Consider the following 20670-nt stretch of genomic DNA (forward strand, 5'->3'; position numbering starts at 1 on the left):
CAACAACATGATTGTCCTGCCGCTACACCGGTAAGGTCTGTCCCTGCCCCAGGCATCCCTTGCCCTTCGGCCCTGTGCCCTTGGCCTAATGGACAGTCCCCAGGTACAACGAGCCCTGCGGGCACTCACCATCCCACTGGAGAGGCTGCAGCTGATGAAAAACCACATGATGCAGGCCATGCGCAGGGGGCTGTGCCGGCGCACACACACACAGGCCACTGTGCGGATGCTGCCCACCTACATCTGCGCCACTCCCGATGGCACTGGTAAGGCAGCCTGGTCTGAGGATGGGCTGCTCTGCTACATGGAGCCCCACACGCTTCATTGGATGTGGCCCTGGGGGTGCTGAGGAGGCGTACACAGCTCTCTGGTCAGTTATGGAGTCCATAAGCTGCCCCTATGCCAGTCCCCAGCACAGGAGCAGTAGCCAGGGGCTGGTTCCCTTGGCCCCTGTGAGAGTCACAGGCTCTCAGTAGCCTCCCCATGAGTGAGTGACTGTCCCTGGGACAGGTTGAGGAGCAGTTTTTAAGGAATTTGACACAGGGAAGTTCTTTGCCCTGACAGTGTCTCTGTTTCCCTATAGAGAAGGGTGACTTTCTGGTGGTGGAGCTGTGCCAGAGCCAGGTCCGGACCCTGCTGGTGACCCTCTTGGGAGATGGAAACCTGAGCCCACAAATGATGCACAAGACATTTGACATGCCAGAGGAAATCATGAAGGGCGAGGGGGAAGTGGTATGAGAGGACTGTGGCTCAGGGTGGCTGGTGCTGGGCTGCTAAGCACCACAGAGGCTCTGTAGGGCTCCAGGCTGGTGCTGGAGCTCAAGCCTGCCTCACACATCCTGGGTTCTGGGTAAGGGAAGCAGCCCTTACCCCTAGTCTTGCCTTTGCAGCTCTTTGACTTCATTGCACAATGTGTGTCCCAGTTCCTGGCTGACACCAGCAGCTTCCAGGAACGCCTGCCCCTGGGCTTCGTCTTCCCCTTTAGCTGCCGGCAGACACAGCTAGACAAGGTGAGGGGGACAGCTGTGACCACCTCCTCTCCAACACAGCAGCAATGGGGAGAGGAGCCAGTCCAGTGCTGGAGGCCAATGACTCTGCCATGTGCCCTCCACAGGCAGAACTCATCTCCTGGTCCAAGGGCTTCAGCTGCAGTGGCGTGGAGGGGAAGGATGTTGTGCAGTTGCTGCAATCGGCCATCAACAAGCAGGAGGTGGGGGGCTGTGAGTGGGGGGACCGGACTGAGCGCTGCCCCCATGAAGCAGCTGATGATGCTCTCACTTTGCTCTGGGCCAGCTCTCTCAGGTGGAAGTTGTTGCCCTGATGAATGACACTGTGGGCACCATGATGACCTGTAGCACAGAAGGAAGACCCTGTGAAGTTGCCTTGGTCATGGGTAAGCAGTGGGCACCCTGCATGCAAGGGTGATGGGTGCTGGGGAGGATGTGCTGGTGCTCACTCCCCCTGCTTCCTGCAGACAAGGGCAGCAACTGCTGCTTCATGGCTGAGGCACATCTGGTGGAGATAGCAAAGGAGACCAGTGGGCGGATGTGTATCAACACTGAGTGGGGCTGCTTTGGAAGCGATGGCATCCTGAGTGACATTGTGACCCCCTATGATGAGTGTGTGGATGAGGAATCCTCCAGTCCTGGGGAGAAGAGGTGCTCCCACCCCTCAGCAAGGACAGAGTCCTTGGGGTTCCCCGTCCATCCCTGAGAATGTCAGGCCCCACCAAAGGCAACACACCCCTGCAGTGCTCCTGGGTGCTCTTAAAGGGCCAAGGAGTGCCAAGGAGACACAACTGACTCCAATGTGGCTGCACGCAGATTTGAGAAGATGGTGGGCAGCTTGTACCTGGGGGAGATCGTCCGGCATGTGCTGATTGCCATGGCCGCTGAGAAAGCGCTCTTCACCAGGAAAAGTGTTGCTGTCCTGAAGGAGAAAGGTGTGCTCAAGACTCACCAGGTTCTGGAGATTGTCAAGTGAGTATTTGGGGGCCAGCAGCTCCTGTTGTGGGTTGTGAGGATGGGGGGGTGATGGATGGGGTGCCCCTGGTCATGACCTGGTGGACCTGCAAGTGCTGCAAGGCTGTGCTCTGCCTTGCAGCAATGAGGAAGGCATGGCTGTGACGCAGAGGGCTCTGGAGGCTCTGGGGCTGCAGCCGAGCGAGCGGGACTGCAGCCGGGTGCAGCAGATCTGCGGGGCAGTGGTGAGCCGCGCTGCCACGCTCTACGCTGCCGGGCTGGCCGCTGTCCTCACCTACATGTGCCAGACCCGGCAGCTGGATCAGCTGCTGGTCAACATCGGGGTGGATGGAGAATTGTACCAGGGCCACACCAGGTGAGAGGGGTCATGCTCCCAGTGCAGGGGCAGTGGCCGGGAGCTGGTTCCCTTGGCCCGTACCTCAGGCTCTCAGGAGCCTCCCCCATGGGTGAGTGACTGTCCACAGGACAGAGTGAGGAGCAGATTTTAGGCATCCCTGTAGGATGCATCATGCCCAGACCTCGTTATCTTCTTGCTCTGGCAGGTTTGAGGAGATCCTGCAGAGTGTGACGAGGTTGCTGGCCCCAGAGTGCGTGGCCACCCTTTTGCCCTCGACAGACGGGTCTGGGCGGGGGGCAGCCATGGTGACAGCAGTGGCTTTGCGCACGGAGGCCCAGCGCCGTGAGGTGGATGAGGTGCTGGCCCCATTGCGGCTCAGCCATGCTGACCTGGAGCAGGTCCAGGCACTGATGAGGCAGGAGATGGAGCTGGGGCTGGGTCAGGAAACCCACGCCAATGCCTCTGTCCGCATGCTGCCCACCTATGTTTGTAGCACTCCCGACGGCACCGGTGAGGGACAGAGGCACTGGGAAGGGGGTGCCGAGGAGGCCATGGCTCTGCTAATGCCCTGTGCTGGCTCCCCACAGAGCAAGGTGAATTCCTGGCACTGGACTTGGGAGGGACCAATTTCCGTGTGCTGGTGGTGCACCTGACACCGGAGGGCATCCGCATGGCCAGTGAGATCTATGTCATCCCAACCGCCATCATGAAGGGCACCGGCGAGGCGGTGAGGTTGAGGACCCCTGGTTAAGGGATGGGAGGGGGTGCCTCGCTCCTTGCTGTCCATAGGGCTGGGATGGGATTGAGAGAGCCCCCTGCAACATCACCCCTGCCTGAGCCATGGTCATTGTCCACAGCTCTTTGACCACATTGTTGACTGCATCATGGACTTCCAGCTGAAGCAGAACCTGACGAAGCATGACCTGCCTCTTGGCTTCACCTTCTCCTTCCCCTGCGAGCAAGTGGGCCTGGATAAGGTGAGGGGGTTGCTCCAGCCCCAGGGGTAGGGGAAGGACCCTGGGATGTGGTGAGAAGCAGCTGCCTGGAGGCTGCTCCTGCCTCTCTTGCAGGCATTGCTGCTGACCTGGACCAAAGGCTTCAGCGCCTCAGACTGCGTGGGGCAGGATGTAGTCCAGCTGCTGCGGGAGGCTGCCCAACGCAAACATGTAGGGAATGTCTGGTGGCCTGTCCCTGTCCCCTGGGGTGCACCCTGCACACAGGCAGTGCCAGCCCCAGGAGCTGGCTGGGTGCCAGTAGGCTGCATGTGTTCCCATCTCCTGTTTGGCAGCACACAGGGCTGAACGTGGTGGCTCTGGTCAATGACACAGTGGGAACCATGATATCCTGTGGCTACGATGACCCTGAATGTGAAATTGGCCTCATTGTGGGTGAGGAGCACCTCTGCACCCAGGAGGTCCCCTGTCCCCTCACCACCACCCCATTCTACATGGCATGGCCATGTGCCTTTGCCAGAACTGCCATGGGTGTGACAGCAGCATGGGGCCTGCAGGGACAGGGACAAATGTCTGCTACATGGAGGAGATGCGAAACGTGGGCACCGTGGAGGGGGATCAGGGCCGCATGTGCATCAACACAGAGTGGGGGGCCTTTGGGAACAATGGCTGCCTCGACCACATCCTCACCAGGTTTGACAGGGTGGTGGACAACCAGACCATCAACCCTGGCAAGCAGAGGTGGGCAAGGGTCCTGGGGCAAAGGCGGGTGGAAGTGGGTGGCTGTGCCCAGCTGAGGGTGTGCCTGGGGCAGGTTTGAGAAGCTCATCAGCGGCATGTACCTGGGTGAGATCGTGCGCCACATCCTGGTGGAAATGACAGACAGACAGCTCCTGTTCCATGGCAAGCCCAGCCCTAAGCTCTACTGCAGGGATATCTTCAAGACCAAGTTCCTCTCTACCATCGAGCTGTGAGTGCTGTGTTCTGCTGGGTTTGCTGAACCTGGGATGGGGGGCAGAACCCTAGGAGAAGGGGCTGTGCTCCACTGATGGGGCACAGGCAGGGTGATGCCACTCCAGCCTGTGGGATGGGGACAATGTTGGGGATGGGGATTCTGGTACTAACAGTGGCACTGGTCTGGATCAGCAATGGGCTGGCCCTGCGGCAGATACGGAACATCCTGCACGAGCTGGAGCTCAATGCCAGCTATGAGGACAGTGTGCTGATGCGAGAGGTGTGCGAGGCCGTGTCCCTGCGGGCAGCCCAGCTCTGTGCTGCCGGCTTGGCTGCTGTGGTGGAGAAGATGCGGGAGAACCGGGGCCTGGACCAACTGTCTGTCACTGTGGGGGTGGATGGCACCTTGTACAAGCTACATCCGAAGTGAGTAGGGCTGGGGGTGACAGGAGCCCACCAGGGACCTTTACCTTATGGCAGGAGTCTGGGGTGGGAGGCATGGGGTAGGGGGTACATGTCCTCATCTTCCCCTCCTGTCCCCCCCAGCTTCTCCTACAACCTCCAGAAGACTCTGCAGGACCTGGCACCCAACTGCACTGTCAGCTTCATGTTGTCAGAGGATGGGTCAGGGAAAGGGGCTGCGCTTGTGGCAGCTGTGGCCTGTCGCAACACCAGCCCAGGGCAATAGCCATCTCCATCACACCAATAAAGCGCTGTGCTCCACACCTCTGTCTTGTGGGGGGGAACATGAGCAGCGTGGGGCAGTGCATGGCCAGGCACAGCCCCACATAGCAATATATATCGAATTTATTTACATTCACGTCCGGCAGACCCCCCGCCCGCGGCACCGCTATGTACATAAGGCCAAGTGTAAATACTTGAATGCACTTAATACAGAATTAAAAAAACGGTCTTTACACAACACGGCATGGGGCCTGGGGCCGCCCAGCCCCACACGCAGACAGCACGACGGCACCGCACGCACGACGCACACCCAGTGCCCCCTCGACCCCCACCATGGGGCTGTGGGAGCCCTGGGGCCAGGCTGAGCCTCACCACCACAGTGCTGGGAGGGCCTGGCTGCTGTGGGGCATGGGCATTCCACTCTCACAAGGAGGCCAGGCAGCCCTCCCTATGCACTGTGGGGCAATAGGCGATTGGGGGCCAGCCAGGGCCCCCCTCAGCCCCATGGTGGCAGTCCCATGGGAGTGGGGTTTCCCGCCCCCTATCCCCACCGCACTCAGCACTCAGCCTCGGAGACAGCGAAGAGGGCCCCGTCCTGCTTGCCAACGTCGGCCACGGCAGCAGCCAGCTGTGAGAGGTTTCCATTGGGGAAGTGCCGCGCTTCCCAAAGGTTGAGGATCATGGCTGTGGGGCTGGGCTTCGAGGCGAAGAAGCTGAGATGGCTGAGGAGGACAGAGGGACCACATCAGGGCACAGGCATGGCTCCACATTCTGCTACCAGTCCTGTGCTAGCCTCACCTTGGGTAGCATCCTGCTCCCAGGATCCCACAGCATTCCAACAACCATCCATAGGTGCAGTAAGAGGCCAGAGCCCCTATTTACCATGCCTCCCCATTCCCAGTACTGTCCTCAGCCTGCATCACCTGTCGAGGTTGAGCTTCTGTGCCAGCGTCCTCCAGTCAGCTCCCCGGGTGCCTGGTGGGTCCAGGCTGCTGATGATCTTCTGGCGGATGAGGAAGGGGATCTTGAAGGCACTGGGGCCCACCAGAGCTGGGGTGGCCACCTCGTTGTCAGGGACCAGCCAGTCCGAAAACCTCGTATCCTAGGGGAGAGCACCAGGGGAAAAGGGGGAGGGATGTGAGGCCAGCCCGTAGTCACCTCCTGGAGTCCCCCAGCCCTGCCCTCACCTTGGCAATGTTGAAGTTGACGGTGAAGCTCTGCCCGTCTCCCTCCACCTGCCAGACCCAGATCTTGCAGGCTAGTTCGCAGGTGCTGGTGCTCAGGCGCTCCAGGGTGAAGGTGCAGTGCAGGAAGGGCTGCAACCCACTCCAGATGTGGTAGAACGGGATCTCCTGCAGTGAGGTGATGGAGGTTGTCAGAGTGGCAGAGACACCTCTCAACACCCCCTTCCCCATCCCCACACACACTGGCCAGGCTCCTCACTTGGTAGCTGGCGAGGAGCTTGCTCTTCCAGAGGGAGCTGGGCATGTCATGGATGGAGAGGCGCAGGTTGTGGTAGCTGTCCTTGAAGTGTAGCACTCGGGGGGCTCCAATCAGCTGCCCCCCTAGCTGCTTCTCCAGCTGGATCACCTCCTGCCGACACAGGCAGCAGTCAGGCAGGAGATGCCACACATAAGGAGTGCAGCCCTTGCTCCAAGATGGGATGGGGACCCCCAGTACCTTGAGGACATCCTGGGTGTCACTGAGGCAGTAGACGCGGATGTTGTATTCGAGCGAGGGGCAGGTGGCCGGTGCAAACAGGGCCAGCTTGAGGCGCTTGGAGGCCGCCATGCTGAGGGACTCCCCGACCAGGGCGAAGCGCCCCAGCTGCTCCGTGAACACATAGCAAGCCTGCGCTTCCAGCTGGCAGTAGTACAGCTCCGTGCATGGCTCAGCACCCAGCTGCAGCACGTCCTGCGGCACCCAGGCAGAGATGCACCTCGGCCATGGCCATCCCCCTTCCATCCCTGAATCCCCTCATCCCTGTGGACACTCACCTCCCATGTGCCCTCGCATGACTGCTTCTTCAGCCGGATGCTCCAGTTCTCGGCGTTGGTCTCCACACAGTGCCCCATGGCCAGGATGGCAGGCCGGGTGAGGAGGACCCCAGGAGGGCCACAGCTGACGATGGGGCTCAGCAGTGTCTGGCAGCCAGCCAGGGGCAGCCTGGGACAGCGGTGGGGGCAGCTGAGTCAGCACAGACCGCCTTCCCAGAGCCATGTGCCCTGGCAGCCCCAGCACCTACCTCACCTCCTCCTGCTTGTGCAGGGTCAGGTAGACCTCGTAGATCTTCCCCCGTGGGATGGCATCGGGTGGGATGAGCAGGCTGATCCCTAGGTGAGAATGGGGGTGCAGGCAGAGAGTGAGCCCCATGAGGACCCTGCTTGCACTGGGCAATGCTCCGGAACCCTTGCCCCACCATACCTGTGTTGGGGATCATGAGCCGTCCCCCCAAGAAGTTGAAGGTGCCGTAGGCCATGTTGTTGGTGCCACGGGGTAGTGAGCGAAAGTAGCTCTGCGTGGAGAGCCGGGCCACGAAGTCTGCACCCTCAGTGGAAGGCGAGCTGTGGTGCAGTGTGTGCCGCCCGGCACCCAGAGGGGTCAGCAGGTGCCCATTGGGCAACTGGAGCTTGGCGGGGCCGTCCTGGCGTGGGCAGAGCGAGCCCTGGTAGGTCATGGTGGTGGTGCTGAGGTCAGGCTGAATGGTGAGCAGGCTGGGGTTGTCTGTGGCACAGAACAAGCAACCGTAGTGCCAGGGCATGGTGCAAACAGGGGGTCCCCATCAGCAACACAGTGGCCCCAGGGGCCATGGGGCACACAATCCCTGCTCCTTGGTGAGGATCCTATAGGGCACAGTCACCCCTGGGGGTTGAAAGGGCATTGAGTCCCTGCCCCATGGCATGGACGCTTGTAGTATAGTCACCTCTGGGTTCCCCAGAGCACGCAACACCAGCTCAAGGTGCTATGTGTAGAGAACAGGAACCTTTTAGGACACAGAGCCCCTGCCCACAGCCAGGAATCCTACATGGCACAGAGCACTGACCCCACAGTCAGGGACTCTTTAGAATATTGTGTCCCTGTCACGTAAGGCACAGAACCCCAGCTCAAGACCAGGGATCCCACGGGGCACAGAACTCCCACCCAAGGGATGCCATGGGGTAAACAGCCCCTTCCTGATCCCCACAGAGGGTATGGCCAGCCCCATATCCTGAGAGACACCATATCCCAGTGTGGTGCATTGCCCCTGCAACCCTCACTCACCGGCCTTGCTGGGCTTGATGCTGACGGGCTGGAAGCCAGCCGTGAGGATGGAGGAGTCAGCCACATCAGCGTCCAGGCCCCCCTTCTTGCGGCAGTACACCAGCACCCCCACCAGCAGCAGCAGCACCAGGCAGACGGCCACAGCCACCAGTCCCACGTACAATGCCACGTCCTCTGTGCCGGGCACAGCTGTGTAGGGCAGGTGTCAGCACCCATGGCCACCCCCAGTCCCTTTCCTAGGGGACAATCCTGCCACCGCTGCCATGCTCACCATGGGTGCAGAGCTCAGATGTGCAGTTCCGAGTGTCCAACTCGGGGCCGTGGCAATCCCGGCCCCCGTTGCGTGGTGCTGGCTCTGAGCACTCCCGGCTGCGCCAGTGGGTGCATTCAGCCCCACACTCAGACCACTTGCTCCACTCCGACCAGGCACCATCAACTGTGGGTACAGCTGGAGGTCACTGCCCTGCTGCCAATCCCTCTCCCCTGCCCCAGGGCTGGCAGAGACGGACACACAGGGGAGCTGGAGGACAAGACACCCAGTGGAGACAGGGACAAGGTGCAGGGGGAAGTGCAGCATCGGAATGGTGGGGCAGTGGTGGCACCTCAGGCAGGGTGGGTACCTGGGCAGAGGGTGGTGCAGGCAGTTTTCTGCACATTTTGGCCCTCACAGAAAGCTCCCCCGTTGAGGGGCGTGGGGTTGGTGCATGTCCGACTCCGCTTCTGCCAGCCCCGTCCACAGCTGGTGCTGCAGCCTGACCACTGTGTCCACGTCGACCAGCCGCCATTCACTGGGTGGAGAGGGACCCCTCAGCGCCCTGCTGCGAAGCGGATGCGGGGAGGGACAGGACAGGGAGGGTGACACTGGGGGCAGCATGGCAGGGACCAGCGTAGGGGGGTTGTACCATAAACGATGATGGCGGCAGAGGAGCTGCGGCGACGGGCCACAATGTTTTTAGCCACACAGGTGTAGTTGGCGGTGTCGGCCAGGCGGGCCTGACGCAGCACCAGGCTGTGCTCTGGCGTCACATAAATGTTGGCATCCAGCGCCGGGTCCACCAGCTCCTCGTTGCGTAGCCACTCCACCTGCGGGGCACAAGGACATCACCGTGTGCCTGTGTGGAAGTACACACTGCACACCCAAAGGCGAGGGGTACCCTCATCCTCATCCTGCCCTGCCTGGCTGCAGGGACTCACCTCAGCAGGGGGGATGCCCTCGGGAGGGCGGCATGGCAGCACGATGCCCTGCTCGATAGAGACCTCTCTGGCTGTTGGCTCCTGCTCAAAGTTCTTGCGCAGGTCTGGGGAGGCATAGGGGGTGAGGGGTGAGGCCAGGGACAGCACACACAACCCATCTGGGCACCTGCAAGACACTCACATGCGATGCGCACAAAGGCCTTCTGGCTCTTGGTGGTGCCAGAGGAGCTCCAGGCCACACACTGGCACCAGTACTCCTCCAGCCCAAAGATCTTCTCCACTTGCTGGCGGGTGACCTCGATGCGCACTTCCATCACTGGCAGCCCTGGGAGCGGTTGGCAGCACGTCAGAAATGGTGTGCCAGGAGCAGTCCCCATGTCCCCAGCCCCATGCAAGCCCCACTAAGAGTGGCACATGTGGCTCCTTGTGACTGGGGCCGGCACTGTTCCTCCCACCAGCACTCACCAGTGTTGCGGTCAGTGCTGTGCTGCGTGACATGGTCACCTTGGTGCACCCACTCGCCGTTGCACTTGAAGTAGATCTGTGTGGCAGGGGTGGCACGGCAGGCCAAGCTCACTGCCTTGTTCTTCACAATGTAGACGTCCTCTGGCTCCAGTTGGAAGTGCGGCAGCAGGTCCGGGGATGCGCCGGATGCTGGGTTGGCCACAGTCGCGCTTTGCTGAGCACCTGTGGGGTTATGGGGCTCAGCCACCTCCCGGGTGCTCTGGCTGGGCCATCATCCACCCCAGCAGGCCCCATGTCAGTGGCCCTGTGCCTCACCACTGTCCCCACTGCCAGTGACACAGCAGCCCCCTCCCATCGCTGCCATCCATCAGGGAGAGCAGCCACACTGGCTGTGCTCGCTGAACCCACGCCGATCCCTCATGTCCACACTTAGCACTAATGAAAAGGAAATGTAGTGTGACCAACAAGGGCCATCGCTCACGCCTCTGGGGCGCCTGCCACCCCCTCCTCAGCATGCTGTGAGGTATCTGCCGGGGGCTGCATCCTGCCCTGCTGCACCCCAGAGTGTTACAGGGGATGCTGGGCAAGTGGTGGGGACATGGCAGGGTGGCACAGCAGTGTACGCTGTCCTGTGCCACTGACACCTGTGCTGGCATGGCACGTGGGGACTGCCTGTCCCTAGGGTGGTGAGGGTTGCTCAGGGCTGCATGTTTATCCCCCTCTGAAGACAGCAGTGCTGGGAACATGGCATATGGCACAGTCCCAAGATGTCCATTTCCCTCATCCCAGACCACAGCCAGGTGTCCTCGCTTCCCCCACCCCACTGGCGCCTGCTGCAGAAAGAGTTAATAAACCAGGGCCCTAAATAAGCATTTGATTAACAAACGATAAAATAGCGATTGTGTCACTGAATGAAGCTGTAATTGCTGCTGCTAATTGGCTGGTTAGGATTTAATAAGCAATTAAATGGGATGGAATGCGCAGTAATTAAGTGCCTTCGTTTGGCAACCACCAGCCACTCCCCACGTGCCCGTGGGGACCCCACTGCCTGTGCCCACCCCAACTGGCTCCCGCTTGGCACAACTGCCTGCACCATGGGGACACAAGGGGCACAGGGGTCCCTCAAGCCCGGCCTGGGTCTCCCAGGGGGCCTCCAGGACCTGATGCTCCCGCCAGCTGGATCAGGCCCCTCAGAGCTGGGGAGTGGGTGCCAATGAACACGCTGCAATGCCCGCCGGGACGGGCAAGGTGCGGCAGCTAATTTACGTGGGGAAGATAAACGGCGGTCATAACGCGCCGGTTATTACCCCATCAGCACTTTTACAATGTCACTGGCAATTAATTTAATTAAAACCCCTGTCGGGGATATACAGGCGTTTCATATTTCACTGGTTTAACGACCCCCCCCAGCCGCAGCCTGGGGCCAGCCTGGGGGTCACGGCGCGGACAGGCGCTGCAGTCCCCGACACAGGTGCTGTCCCTGGCACCGGCTGCGGCACAGCTCTCCACATCACCCACGGATTGCACGACTGTGCCCGCTGCTCAGGCCCAAGCTGCGATACCCACAACGGCACACGGATGCTGTGTAAATAAACCCAATTGATTTGTGAAATACCATGTTTGCTGTTGCACAGCACCACGACTGCCTCCCACCTGCGTGGCTGTGGTGGGCATGCTGGGTGAACTGTGCCATGGGACTGGCCTTTTAATCACATGTGAAATGAGTACAGCGATTCCTGAGCTGTGTGTCTATCCATCACAGCTGAGTAGAGGGGTGCGGGAAGCCGAGGGCCAGCAGCAATGGGTGAGGGAGGCAGGATGGACATGGAGCCCCTCCAGCTGCCCATCCAGTCAGGGTACTGGGTCCTTTGTGGGCAGGGTGGGATCACAGGGATGTGCAGTAAGTGACAGAGCCAGGGTGCTGCCTCCCAGTCCTGGATGGGATGCTGACCTGCAGCTGAGCACTGTGCCAGGCACTGGTGGGGCCCTGTGCTGTGGTGTGGGCATGGGTAGAGCCATGTGGCACAGCTGGGAGGCTGGAGCTGGCCTGGAGCCCCAGGATGAAGCAGAGAGACTGTGGCCTGGGTGCCCCATGCACCACGAGCACCTCATCAACAGCAGGCACCCCACACACCCTGCTGTGATCCAATGGACCATGGCCACCCCACATTTTATGACCACGCCAAACACCACAGAGATCTCATGCACTGTGGATGCCCAACACTCTGCGGGCACCCCACACCTCACTCCATGCTTTGCAGTCACCTCCATGCACTGCAGACCCCCCATGTCCTGTGGGACCCCACACACAGCATGAGCACCCCCAGCCCGTGGGTGTGGGCTCAGCGTGGGAGCCCCGTGGGCAGTGGCCCCCCACGTGGCGCGTGCCAGCTCCCGCATCGTCCTCGCGCTCACCTGCCGCTGTGTTGTCATGGAAACAGGCGAGATGCTTATGTCACCTTGGCAAAGAGAACCGGGGAACTTCGGCGGGATTGGGGACCAGCGAGACAGGGACCGGGGGATGGGGGACGCCGAGTTCCACACACCCCTCATCCCCCCTGCCATGGCAGGGCACAGCCTTGGCTGCTCTCCTTGCAGTCAAAGGGGTGACTAGGAGCACAGTTTGCTTCAGCGCCGATAAATCCCTGCCAGTAAAGTCTGTGCATTAAGCAGGGCTTTGATATCAATTATCTCCCCCACACACGTGGACTAACGAGCGGTGCCTGATGAAGGGGGCAGGGTGGTGGGCTGGGAAGCAGGGCTGCAGCATCCACCTCAGGGTGCAGAGGGGATGGGGACACCCTGCTGTGAGCTCTAAGCACCCACCTTCACCACTCCCCCTTGGGACCCCCAGCTGCTCCCAGTACTCTCACCATGTACAGAGCTCCCCTTGCTTCCTGTACCCCACTGCTGCCACCCCAGGTGACCACACAGCCCCTCAATGTAGCACCTGTGTCTTCCAGCAGCAGAAACACCAGCTGTACTGGTGTTACCGGGCAAGGAGAGACTGCAGGACACTTCACTGCCCAGTGTTGGGGGGGCACTGATAGGACCCACTGGGTACCAGTGGGCACCCCTAGCCTGGTCCCTCTGGTCCTCAAGGGGCTGATCCTGCTCTGGCACCAGCGCCACAGTCCCCAGCAGTACCGGGAGCAGCCCGCTGAGTGCCTCGTTGCCTACCACAGGGAGACATTGGGAAGGTCAGCATGTTCTTGGCAAGGAGAGGTTGCCCACTGGCAGCTGCAGCAGCACCAGCCCTGGCACTGGCACACTGGTGGGTGCCTGCATGGCACAAGTGTCCCCAGGAGGGAAGGAAGCAGGTGCCTCTAGTGGGACAGCACTCCGATGTCACGAGTCTGCCCTGAATGCTGCTACCCCCCACATTTGTCACTGCTGATGGGGCATCCTGCCCCATCCTCCCTCTGCCTCCACTCCTTGCATGCACCCCTGCCTGCTTATGCCACTCTGGGGGTCTTCACAGAGGCATGGGGACCTCAACATCAGCACCTGCCTCTGTCACTGTGTCCCCCTCTGTGGACCTTCCTGAATCCCTGTGGGCTTTGCAGCCGGCAGATTTGCTCCCAGCTGGTGCCCCATCCATTGTGTCCATGCCAGGCCTGGCACACCATTAACATGAAAGATTTCCTTACACTTTGCCGGAACCCGGCCTGCGCCCCAGCAGCAGGTAATTAAAGCAGTAATTGCTACTGATTGTGCTGGCCTTAACAAGGGAAGAGTGCGCATCAGAGGGAGGGCAGAGGGTGCCTATCTGTGCCCAGGGGAGCCTTTAGGTGCCAGCCTTGCACACAAGGGTCTCTGTCGCTGGCACTTTGCTCTCTGCCGGGTGCAAAGAATGGAACTGGCACAACTCGATACAATCAAAAAGCTTGTCTGAGACTTTGAGCAGACCACCATCCTGCTGGCAGAGGTTGGCTTGAGCCATAATGAGCCAGTGCTGCCTCTGGGAGACACCCAGCCGTGGGCCATGGCATTGCCTAGCAGTGCCCAGCTGCCCACAGCTGCTCCAGCCCTCACCTGGGGCATCAGGACATCACCCAAGGCTCCCCTGCACTCATCTCCCCACCCCACACAGTCCCACAGCAATGCCAGGCAGGTGCCAGTGCCAGCCCCAGTCGGGCAGGGAGCCAGCAGGGTCAGATGCCAAAGCTGGGCAGCAGGGCCTGGCTCCTGGCCAGCCTGGCGCGTGCTGAGGTGCTGGGGATGACGCGACGGTGGGCACATGATGCCAATGCGTCCCCCACACTCCAATGGGCACAGTACCCTTGGGGGTGCCCCCGCCTGCACTATGACCATGTTCCAATTTCCCAGCATGTCCCCATGAGCCAGCCACTGTCCTGGCTCCACCAGTGTGTGCCCCACGTGTGCCAGTCCCATGACCACGGGGGAGGCTGAGTGGGGGTGCCTGTCTCCCGGTGAGTGCCTGGCAGCATCTGGGCGGTGAGTGCCTGGCAGCGTCTGGGCGCTGATGAAGCAAGTGCTGGTTATGAATGAATTAGGCGGGTTTACATGACAATGGAGCTGCCTAATTACGGATTTGAGTTGATACTGCTCTCCCCATTACATGCAATTAGCATGTTCCAGGGTGGGCAGGGCTCCCAGCGCCCACCCAGGGCTGCACACCCTGGCCATGCCCACGCTGTGCTTGTGCACGGCCCACACTGCTCTGTGCCCAGAGTCTGGGGACAATGGTGCCTGTGCCAGTGCCAGCAAAGGCAGCCAGGGATGGCAGCCCCTCCCCAGGGACCACCTCTGCCTGCCTGGGAGCTATCAGCCCTGGCACCCAGTGCTGGGCACTCTTCCCCAGGCACACACAGAGGCAGGGCTGAGAGGGAGGCTGCTCCCCACCAGCCCCAGGTGCCGGTGGAGCCCCAAAGCCCCCAAGACTGTGTGCTGGCAGTACTCATCTCAAGCTCTGCCAGTTTCTCTCAGCAGCACTGCATGGGGAAAGGGTTCTGCCCTGGCCTCTGCTCAGTAGGGCTCCCCTAGCCCAGCCTGGCACTAGGATGATGGGGGATACACGACCAAGCCAGTCCCATGTGCAGGGGCTGTCCCTGGGGTCTGGATCCTGGGAAGCCAAGTGACTTTCCTGGCTCTCCTTTAACTGACAGTGAGAAGCAAACGCTCTGGCTGAGCCCCGGCCCCAGTAGGAGCGTCAAGGTCACCCTCAGTCCTGCATCCCAGTGAGGCGGGCAGGGGAAATGGGTGTGGGGCCAGAAAGACCCCTCTGGCCATGCAACAGTCCCAGGTGCCAGGGTCCAGAGCTGCAGTCTCTCCCCCTCCCATCCACATGGGTGGTGACGGCACATGGTGGTGACGGCAGCCCTGGCACCTCACAACCCTGTGGCACCAGGGAATGGATGAGGGGTCTGCAACCTGAGACTTTGATTCTGCAGGAGCCCCGGGCTGAGCAGGATCTGGGGGCCCACGGGGAGCTGTAATCTGCCCGACACCCACTTGGGAGCAGCACCCAAAGTGCAGGCTGACAGTAGGGCCAAGGAGTACTGGCCAACAGGGACTGACTGGATGAGGACAGGGTCCCAGTGTGCCCAGTCTGGAGCCTGTCCATCCCAGCCTTCCTATGGAAAGACACGTGGCAAATAGACCAGAGATAGTGCTGACAGTCAGAGTGGTGCTAGCATCGAGGGTGCGCCCCTGGGTGCTGGGTAGGGGACAGCAGGACATGCACAGTGCATGGTCCCCATGCCATCATGCACCTGCACCAGTTACTGGCTGGTCTCGTGTGCCACCAGCCACCTAGGTGGGGCAGGCTGTGAGGTGCCTGTGGTGGCTTCGGGGGTAGCCAGCCCCTGACAGCACCATCAGTGCCCGGTTCCCTCCCGCAAGCACCTGCCAGGCTCTGCACGGTTTGATGTAGTGCCAGCCCCGCGTGGCACCGTGCCAGAACAAACAGCCCTGGGCAGGCTGCGTCTGCCGCGTGCTCGTGCTGACAGCCAGCACGGAAGCTTCCCAGTGCCCGGTGTGTGCCAGCCCTGCCCACTACCCTGCCATCCTGCCTGCCCCACGGAGCCACCAGTGCCCAGCCAGGTACACATTGTGGGGTACTTTGCAATGCAACGACCTGGGGTGCCAGTCTGGGAAGCACCCCGTTGTGGGGTGCAGAGGTTGGGGGCTGTCAGCTGGAGCCCAGGGGTCCCTGGCAGCCCAGTGAATCCAGCTGCACCGTGTGGTTCACGCACAGTTAGAGCAGAGCCCATGGCCCCAACCAGAGGAGCTGGGGCAGGAGCTGCTGTGGCCACTGTGGGTCACACTCCCTGGGGGAGATGTCCTAGGGCCTGACACCGGTTGCAAAGATGCCAAGGGGAAGGGCCCACAGCATCACTGGGCCAGCGGTAGCTCCCTGAAAGGACCCTGCCTCTCTGCCCTTGCCCACAAGCCAGTGCAGCAATTCAGCAGGGCAGGCCCCCACCTCGGGATGTTACCCCTCACTGCTGCCCATAGGTGAGCCCCAGCCCACTCTGTCGCTCTTGCCCTTGCCCTGCAGGCACCAGCCACAGTGGACAGCCCACACCGGGGATGCCTCTCCATTGAGCAGGCGGGGGCTCTTTGCCTGGACACTCAAGTTCCTCAGCTTGTGCCTCAGTGCCCTAGGGGAGGGGAGCCATACCATGCCCTGCTGTGCCATGCCATGCCATGCCATGTCAGGCTGGAGCAGAGGCCCAGCCCTGTCTGTGCTGAGTGGTGGCCATGCAGGTGGCTGGACTCAGTCGCGGCTGGCTGTGAGCTGCCTGCCAAGCAAGCGATGGGGACCAACACCCTCACCACACCACCTCAACTGGTGCTGGCACTGCTGGACTCCCCCCACATCCTGTCACAGGGCTGGTGTGTGCTGCTCTGGTGCACCCCCTGTCCCCTTGTCCCTCATCTCCATCTGTCACCATATCCCCATGGGTGCCACTGGGACAGCCGTGCTTCATGACCAACTGGGGGTCAGTACGACAACACCTTCCATATGGGATCCCCTGCATCCAAAGGGTGCCCACACACCGTGCCGGCTCTGCAGTGTCCCCGTGCAGACGGGGCCATGCTGAAAACCAGGGTCTTTGGGGCTGCCCGGACAGTTGTGGGGAGCACAGGGGCTGCAGCCCTACCGACTGCCCACCGTGCCCTCCTGGCACATCGAGGCCAGGCTAGGGGACATCTCCGGTGACAGCAGGAGGGTCAGTGGTCTGGGACCCCCGGACGCAGAGGGGGGCCCTCCCCCTCGGGCTCCCCGCAGAGCGCACGTCCAGCTTCGCGGAGCTCCCCACCCCCAGCCCGGTCCTTTGTCTGCAGCCGCCACTTCCCGGCTGCCGTGACACCTGCCAGTGGCCGCCAGCCCCGGGCACCCATCCTACTCTCGGCCACCCGACCCCCGGATCGGCCGCCGGGGCGGCCCAACCCCGGGGGTCCGTCCGGCTGCTCCTCCTCCCGCCAGGTCCTGTCCGAGGGGGCAGCGCCGGGGGCAGCCAGGCTCCGGACCGTTCGTGTCTGCAGCAGCACCGATACAGCCCCTTATCCCGCCCGCGCCACGGCCACCCACGCGCATCCCCGCGGCGCGACAGCACCCTCCGGGCTATCTCGTCACCACTGTCCCCCGTGTCCCGGCCGGGTGATACAGACGGCAGGGACCCTGTGCCAGCGGCAGGGATGCTGTGCGTGGGACAGCGATGCCGTGCGTGGGGCTAGTGCGCTGCGGACACCCATATCCCAGACTGGTAGGGCCCCAGGGGAACGGAGTCGTGCCGGCGAGGCGGCGAGTGCCAGCCCCCCCAGTGCAGGCAGCGTCCGGGGCAGCGCGGGCTGGCCACGCGTGTGCGGCCACGCTCGAGTATGGGGCGGGAGGAGGCAGAGCCCACCACGGGACTGGGGACACATCCCCCGTCCGTGAGGGCGTCCCGCCAAGACCCCGGCATCACACAGCCGGCGGGCACCGCGCACGGCAAACGACTGCCGTCCCCGGGAGGGCACCGGCGCCCCGCAGGACGCCTACCCGCCGCCGCTCCCCCGGTGACCTTGCCCGGCGCCCAGTCCCAGCGCCGGGTCCCCGCCGCGCCGCCGGTACCCCCCCGCCTCCCGCCCGGAGCGCGGTGCCCGTGGGGGGCGCGCGGTGACTCACCGGCGGCGGCGAGGAGGGCAGCGGCGAGCAGGGCACCGAGCGGCCCCGGCGCGGCGGCGGCGGCGGCGGCGGCGGCGGAGGGGGCCCGGCGGCGGGGCGGCCGCGCACCCATGGCGCGCCCCGCGGAGCGCTGCGGGGCGAGGGAGCAGGGCGGGCCGCGCTCCGCGCCGCCCTCAGCGGGCCATGGCGCCCCCGCCACCGCCACCGGCCCCGCCGCGGCTGCCGCCCGCCGCCGCGCCGCTCCGCTCCGCCCGGGCGCCGCCAATGCGGGGCGGGAGCGCGGACCCGCCCGCGGAAGGGACGGCGCAACAGCTGGGCGCGCCCCCGCCGCCGCCCCACGCCCGCACCGCCGGCACCGCTCCCCCCGCCGGCGCTGCACCCTCTGCTCTGCACACACCCGGACCGGCGCGGAGGGTCTGCACCGTCCCCGAGCGCAGCGCAGCGCAGCGCAGCGCGGCACCCCCGGTTTGCATCTCCCCGGGCACGGTGCACCCGCCCCCCGCACGACATCAGCCCCCCTCCCCGGGACCCCCTCCGGCACTGCATTCCCCCGGCACAGCCCCCGGCAGCGCACCCCCGCTACCCGTTGCATCTCCGCGCCCCACTCTGCCCTAAATGCCTGTGCACCACCAGGTGATGCCCACCAGCCCAGCCTGGCATCCCGCGGGTGGAGGGTGGGAGGACCATCCCAAGAGAAGAGGGCCCTGCAGTCACCCTGCCTCGCACCATCACAACTCCGGAGGGCAAATGCCGTTTCTCGTTCTAGGAAATGTCACGGAAGCGGGGACACCATCTTGGAGAGAACGTAGGTCACCTGTGGGGCCCCACCTCACTGCCATACATGGGGATCTGGTCTCAAGGTACCCCATACTCAGCTGGGCTGGCGTCTCCCAGGGGATGTGGCTGCAGGATAAAGCCTCTTCCCTCCCCGTGCCCTCCCTGAACCCAGCCAAGGTGCCCACAAGCAGTATTGCTGTCACCAATGGGCAGATTGCAGTGTGTACAAGGGGCAAGGGTCAAAGGGGGGTGAGGCTGTACTGGGGTGCCCGAGGTGCTCCCCAAACCCTGTGGGAGCCAAAGCCCATGCCAGCAGTGCTGAGCAGCCCTTGTCCCCAGCTGTGGGGCACAGGCAGTGGTTCCCAGCATTGCACAGCAATAATTTCATTAGCAGCATCAGGAACAATTAACAACTGCTCTGATGCCTTCAAGAGCTGAAGCCGGTGGAAAGCCAGCGCAGCTCTCCCGGGTGGCACCAGCTGTGCAGTGGCCTCCATCCACCCCAGTGCAATGGTGGCAGTGCCAGTCAGAGCCGAGCCTGCCACCAGCACAGCCCTGGAATGAGGCCAGAGCCATCTCCCATCATCACAGCCGTCCAGGAACCTCCGGTGCCAACATAGTTGTAGACCAGCCATGTACACAGGTAGGGCAGTGAGTGTGGGGTGACACCTGTGTCTGCCTACGCCTGTCCCACCATGCTACCCAAGGCAGTGCCACATCCTGCATGAACACTGGCGGGGGCCAGTGGCAGAGGAGACCCCCCACCCTTGTGGGCAGAGCCCTGGCACAGCAATAACCACCCTCCTTCAGGCTGGCTCGTTATTACTGATGGCATTTGCATGGAAACAGGATGTTTTTACTCCTTGAGGCTCCATCTGCTCCTGCTGAAGTCACTGCTCTGCACATGAGCTCTGGGGGGGGGGCTGCCATGGGAACTAGGGTGAGCTCCCCTGCAGCACCAGGACCTCCACCCTGGACTCCCACAGTGGCCAGACCCCCCAGGCAGGCAGCAGGGCAGGGCAAGTTGAGGGTATCCAGCACAGGTGGCACCTGAGCAGGGCACTCAGCACAGTGCTGCCCTAGGGCAGCACAGTGGGGAGGGGGCTTGTGACCCTCCATGCGGTGCCAGCCCCATCTGCTCCTTCCATCACTCTCCTGGAATGTCTTCCAGCTCCTGCTCCTGGTGCTGTGCCAGTGGTGCCAGCAACAACACTCCCACTGGCTGGGCATCCACTGCATCCTCCCTGTCCCACCATCCACCCGGGGCTGCCAGTGATGCCTGGTCCTGCCTTGGCTTCTCCTGGTTCCCTTACCATGTGCTGGTGGTGCACAGTGCCATGCAGGTGCTGTGCCAAGGCTGTGTGTTGTCACCCTGTGTTTCCCTCCTGTGCTGCAGGCCAGCACGGCTGGGTCATCAGTGGGGAAGTGGCAGGGCGCACTGACAAATTAATAGACTCTAATTAATACAGATTGGGGACATCATTTTCAATTCCGCTTGCTTTCCCTCTTGCTGAGGAGAAACTGAGGGGATGGATGAGCCAGATCCTGCTCCACAGCTGCCAGAGCCCTGAGCCCTGCTGCCAAGGGTCCATATCTGCCTATTTCATGCCGATGGGGGCAACTGAGACTCCTGACTACCCACCGGGCTGGTGTGAGGGGCTGTAGCACATGGGGAGCCACAGGACTTGGGGGCTTTGAAGAGGAGACCACAGTGCCCAGCTGGCCCAGTGTCCCCAGTGCTGTGTGCTCAGCACCTGGGTGTCCCACAAGCCCCAGGGGGATGCCAGAAACACCAGCCCCACTGGGTGCTGTAAATGGATTATTGCTCAGAGTAATTAAGATGGAATTAAAAATTAATTCTCCTCTCCAGTGTGCCGTGGTCATGGCTCAGATGTGTGCTACAGCCATTGTGCCAGGGCTTTCATC

General features: G+C 62.3%; 2 protein-coding genes across 4 annotated transcripts; one reads left to right on the plus strand and one right to left on the minus strand.

Moving 5' to 3' along the window:
- Positions 1–630: 630 nt before the first annotated feature.
- HK3 (hexokinase 3) lies at positions 631–4973 on the plus strand. Its single transcript, XM_071569855.1, has 16 exons — positions 631–732; positions 891–1010; positions 1115–1210; positions 1294–1393; positions 1475–1658; positions 1824–1979; positions 2104–2337; positions 2525–2829; positions 2907–3046; positions 3177–3296; positions 3390–3485; positions 3608–3707; positions 3830–4013; positions 4087–4242; positions 4419–4652; positions 4773–4973. Exons 1-16 carry the CDS (start codon positions 676–678, stop codon positions 4912–4914), a joined length of 2424 nt encoding a protein of 807 aa, XP_071425956.1. The 5' UTR covers positions 631–675; the 3' UTR covers positions 4915–4973.
- Positions 4941–18320, minus strand: UNC5A (unc-5 netrin receptor A). 3 transcript variants are annotated; one of them, XM_071569853.1, is made up of 16 exons: positions 17968–18320; positions 9831–10052; positions 9547–9690; positions 9366–9469; positions 9074–9254; positions 8792–8959; positions 8443–8607; positions 8172–8345; positions 7335–7634; positions 7156–7243; positions 6908–7076; positions 6591–6824; positions 6354–6503; positions 6098–6262; positions 5834–6012; positions 4941–5632 (listed from the first exon to the last, which is right to left on the minus strand). In XM_071569853.1, exons 1-16 carry the CDS (start codon positions 18077–18079, stop codon positions 5467–5469), a joined length of 2721 nt encoding a protein of 906 aa, XP_071425954.1. In that variant the 5' UTR covers positions 18080–18320; the 3' UTR covers positions 4941–5466. The 3 variants fall into 3 exon arrangements, with proteins under 3 accessions (XP_071425954.1, XP_071425953.1, XP_071425955.1); XM_071569852.1 differs by having other exon boundaries at positions 8172–8360; positions 17968–18269; XM_071569854.1 differs by lacking the exon at positions 8792–8959 and having other exon boundaries at positions 8172–8360.
- Between the last annotated feature and the right edge of the window lie 2350 nt (positions 18321–20670).

The sequence above is a fragment of the Pithys albifrons genome, chromosome 15 (assembly GCF_047495875.1).
Source record: "Pithys albifrons albifrons isolate INPA30051 chromosome 15, PitAlb_v1, whole genome shotgun sequence".
NCBI classification, from domain to species: Eukaryota; Metazoa; Chordata; class Aves; order Passeriformes; family Thamnophilidae; genus Pithys; species Pithys albifrons.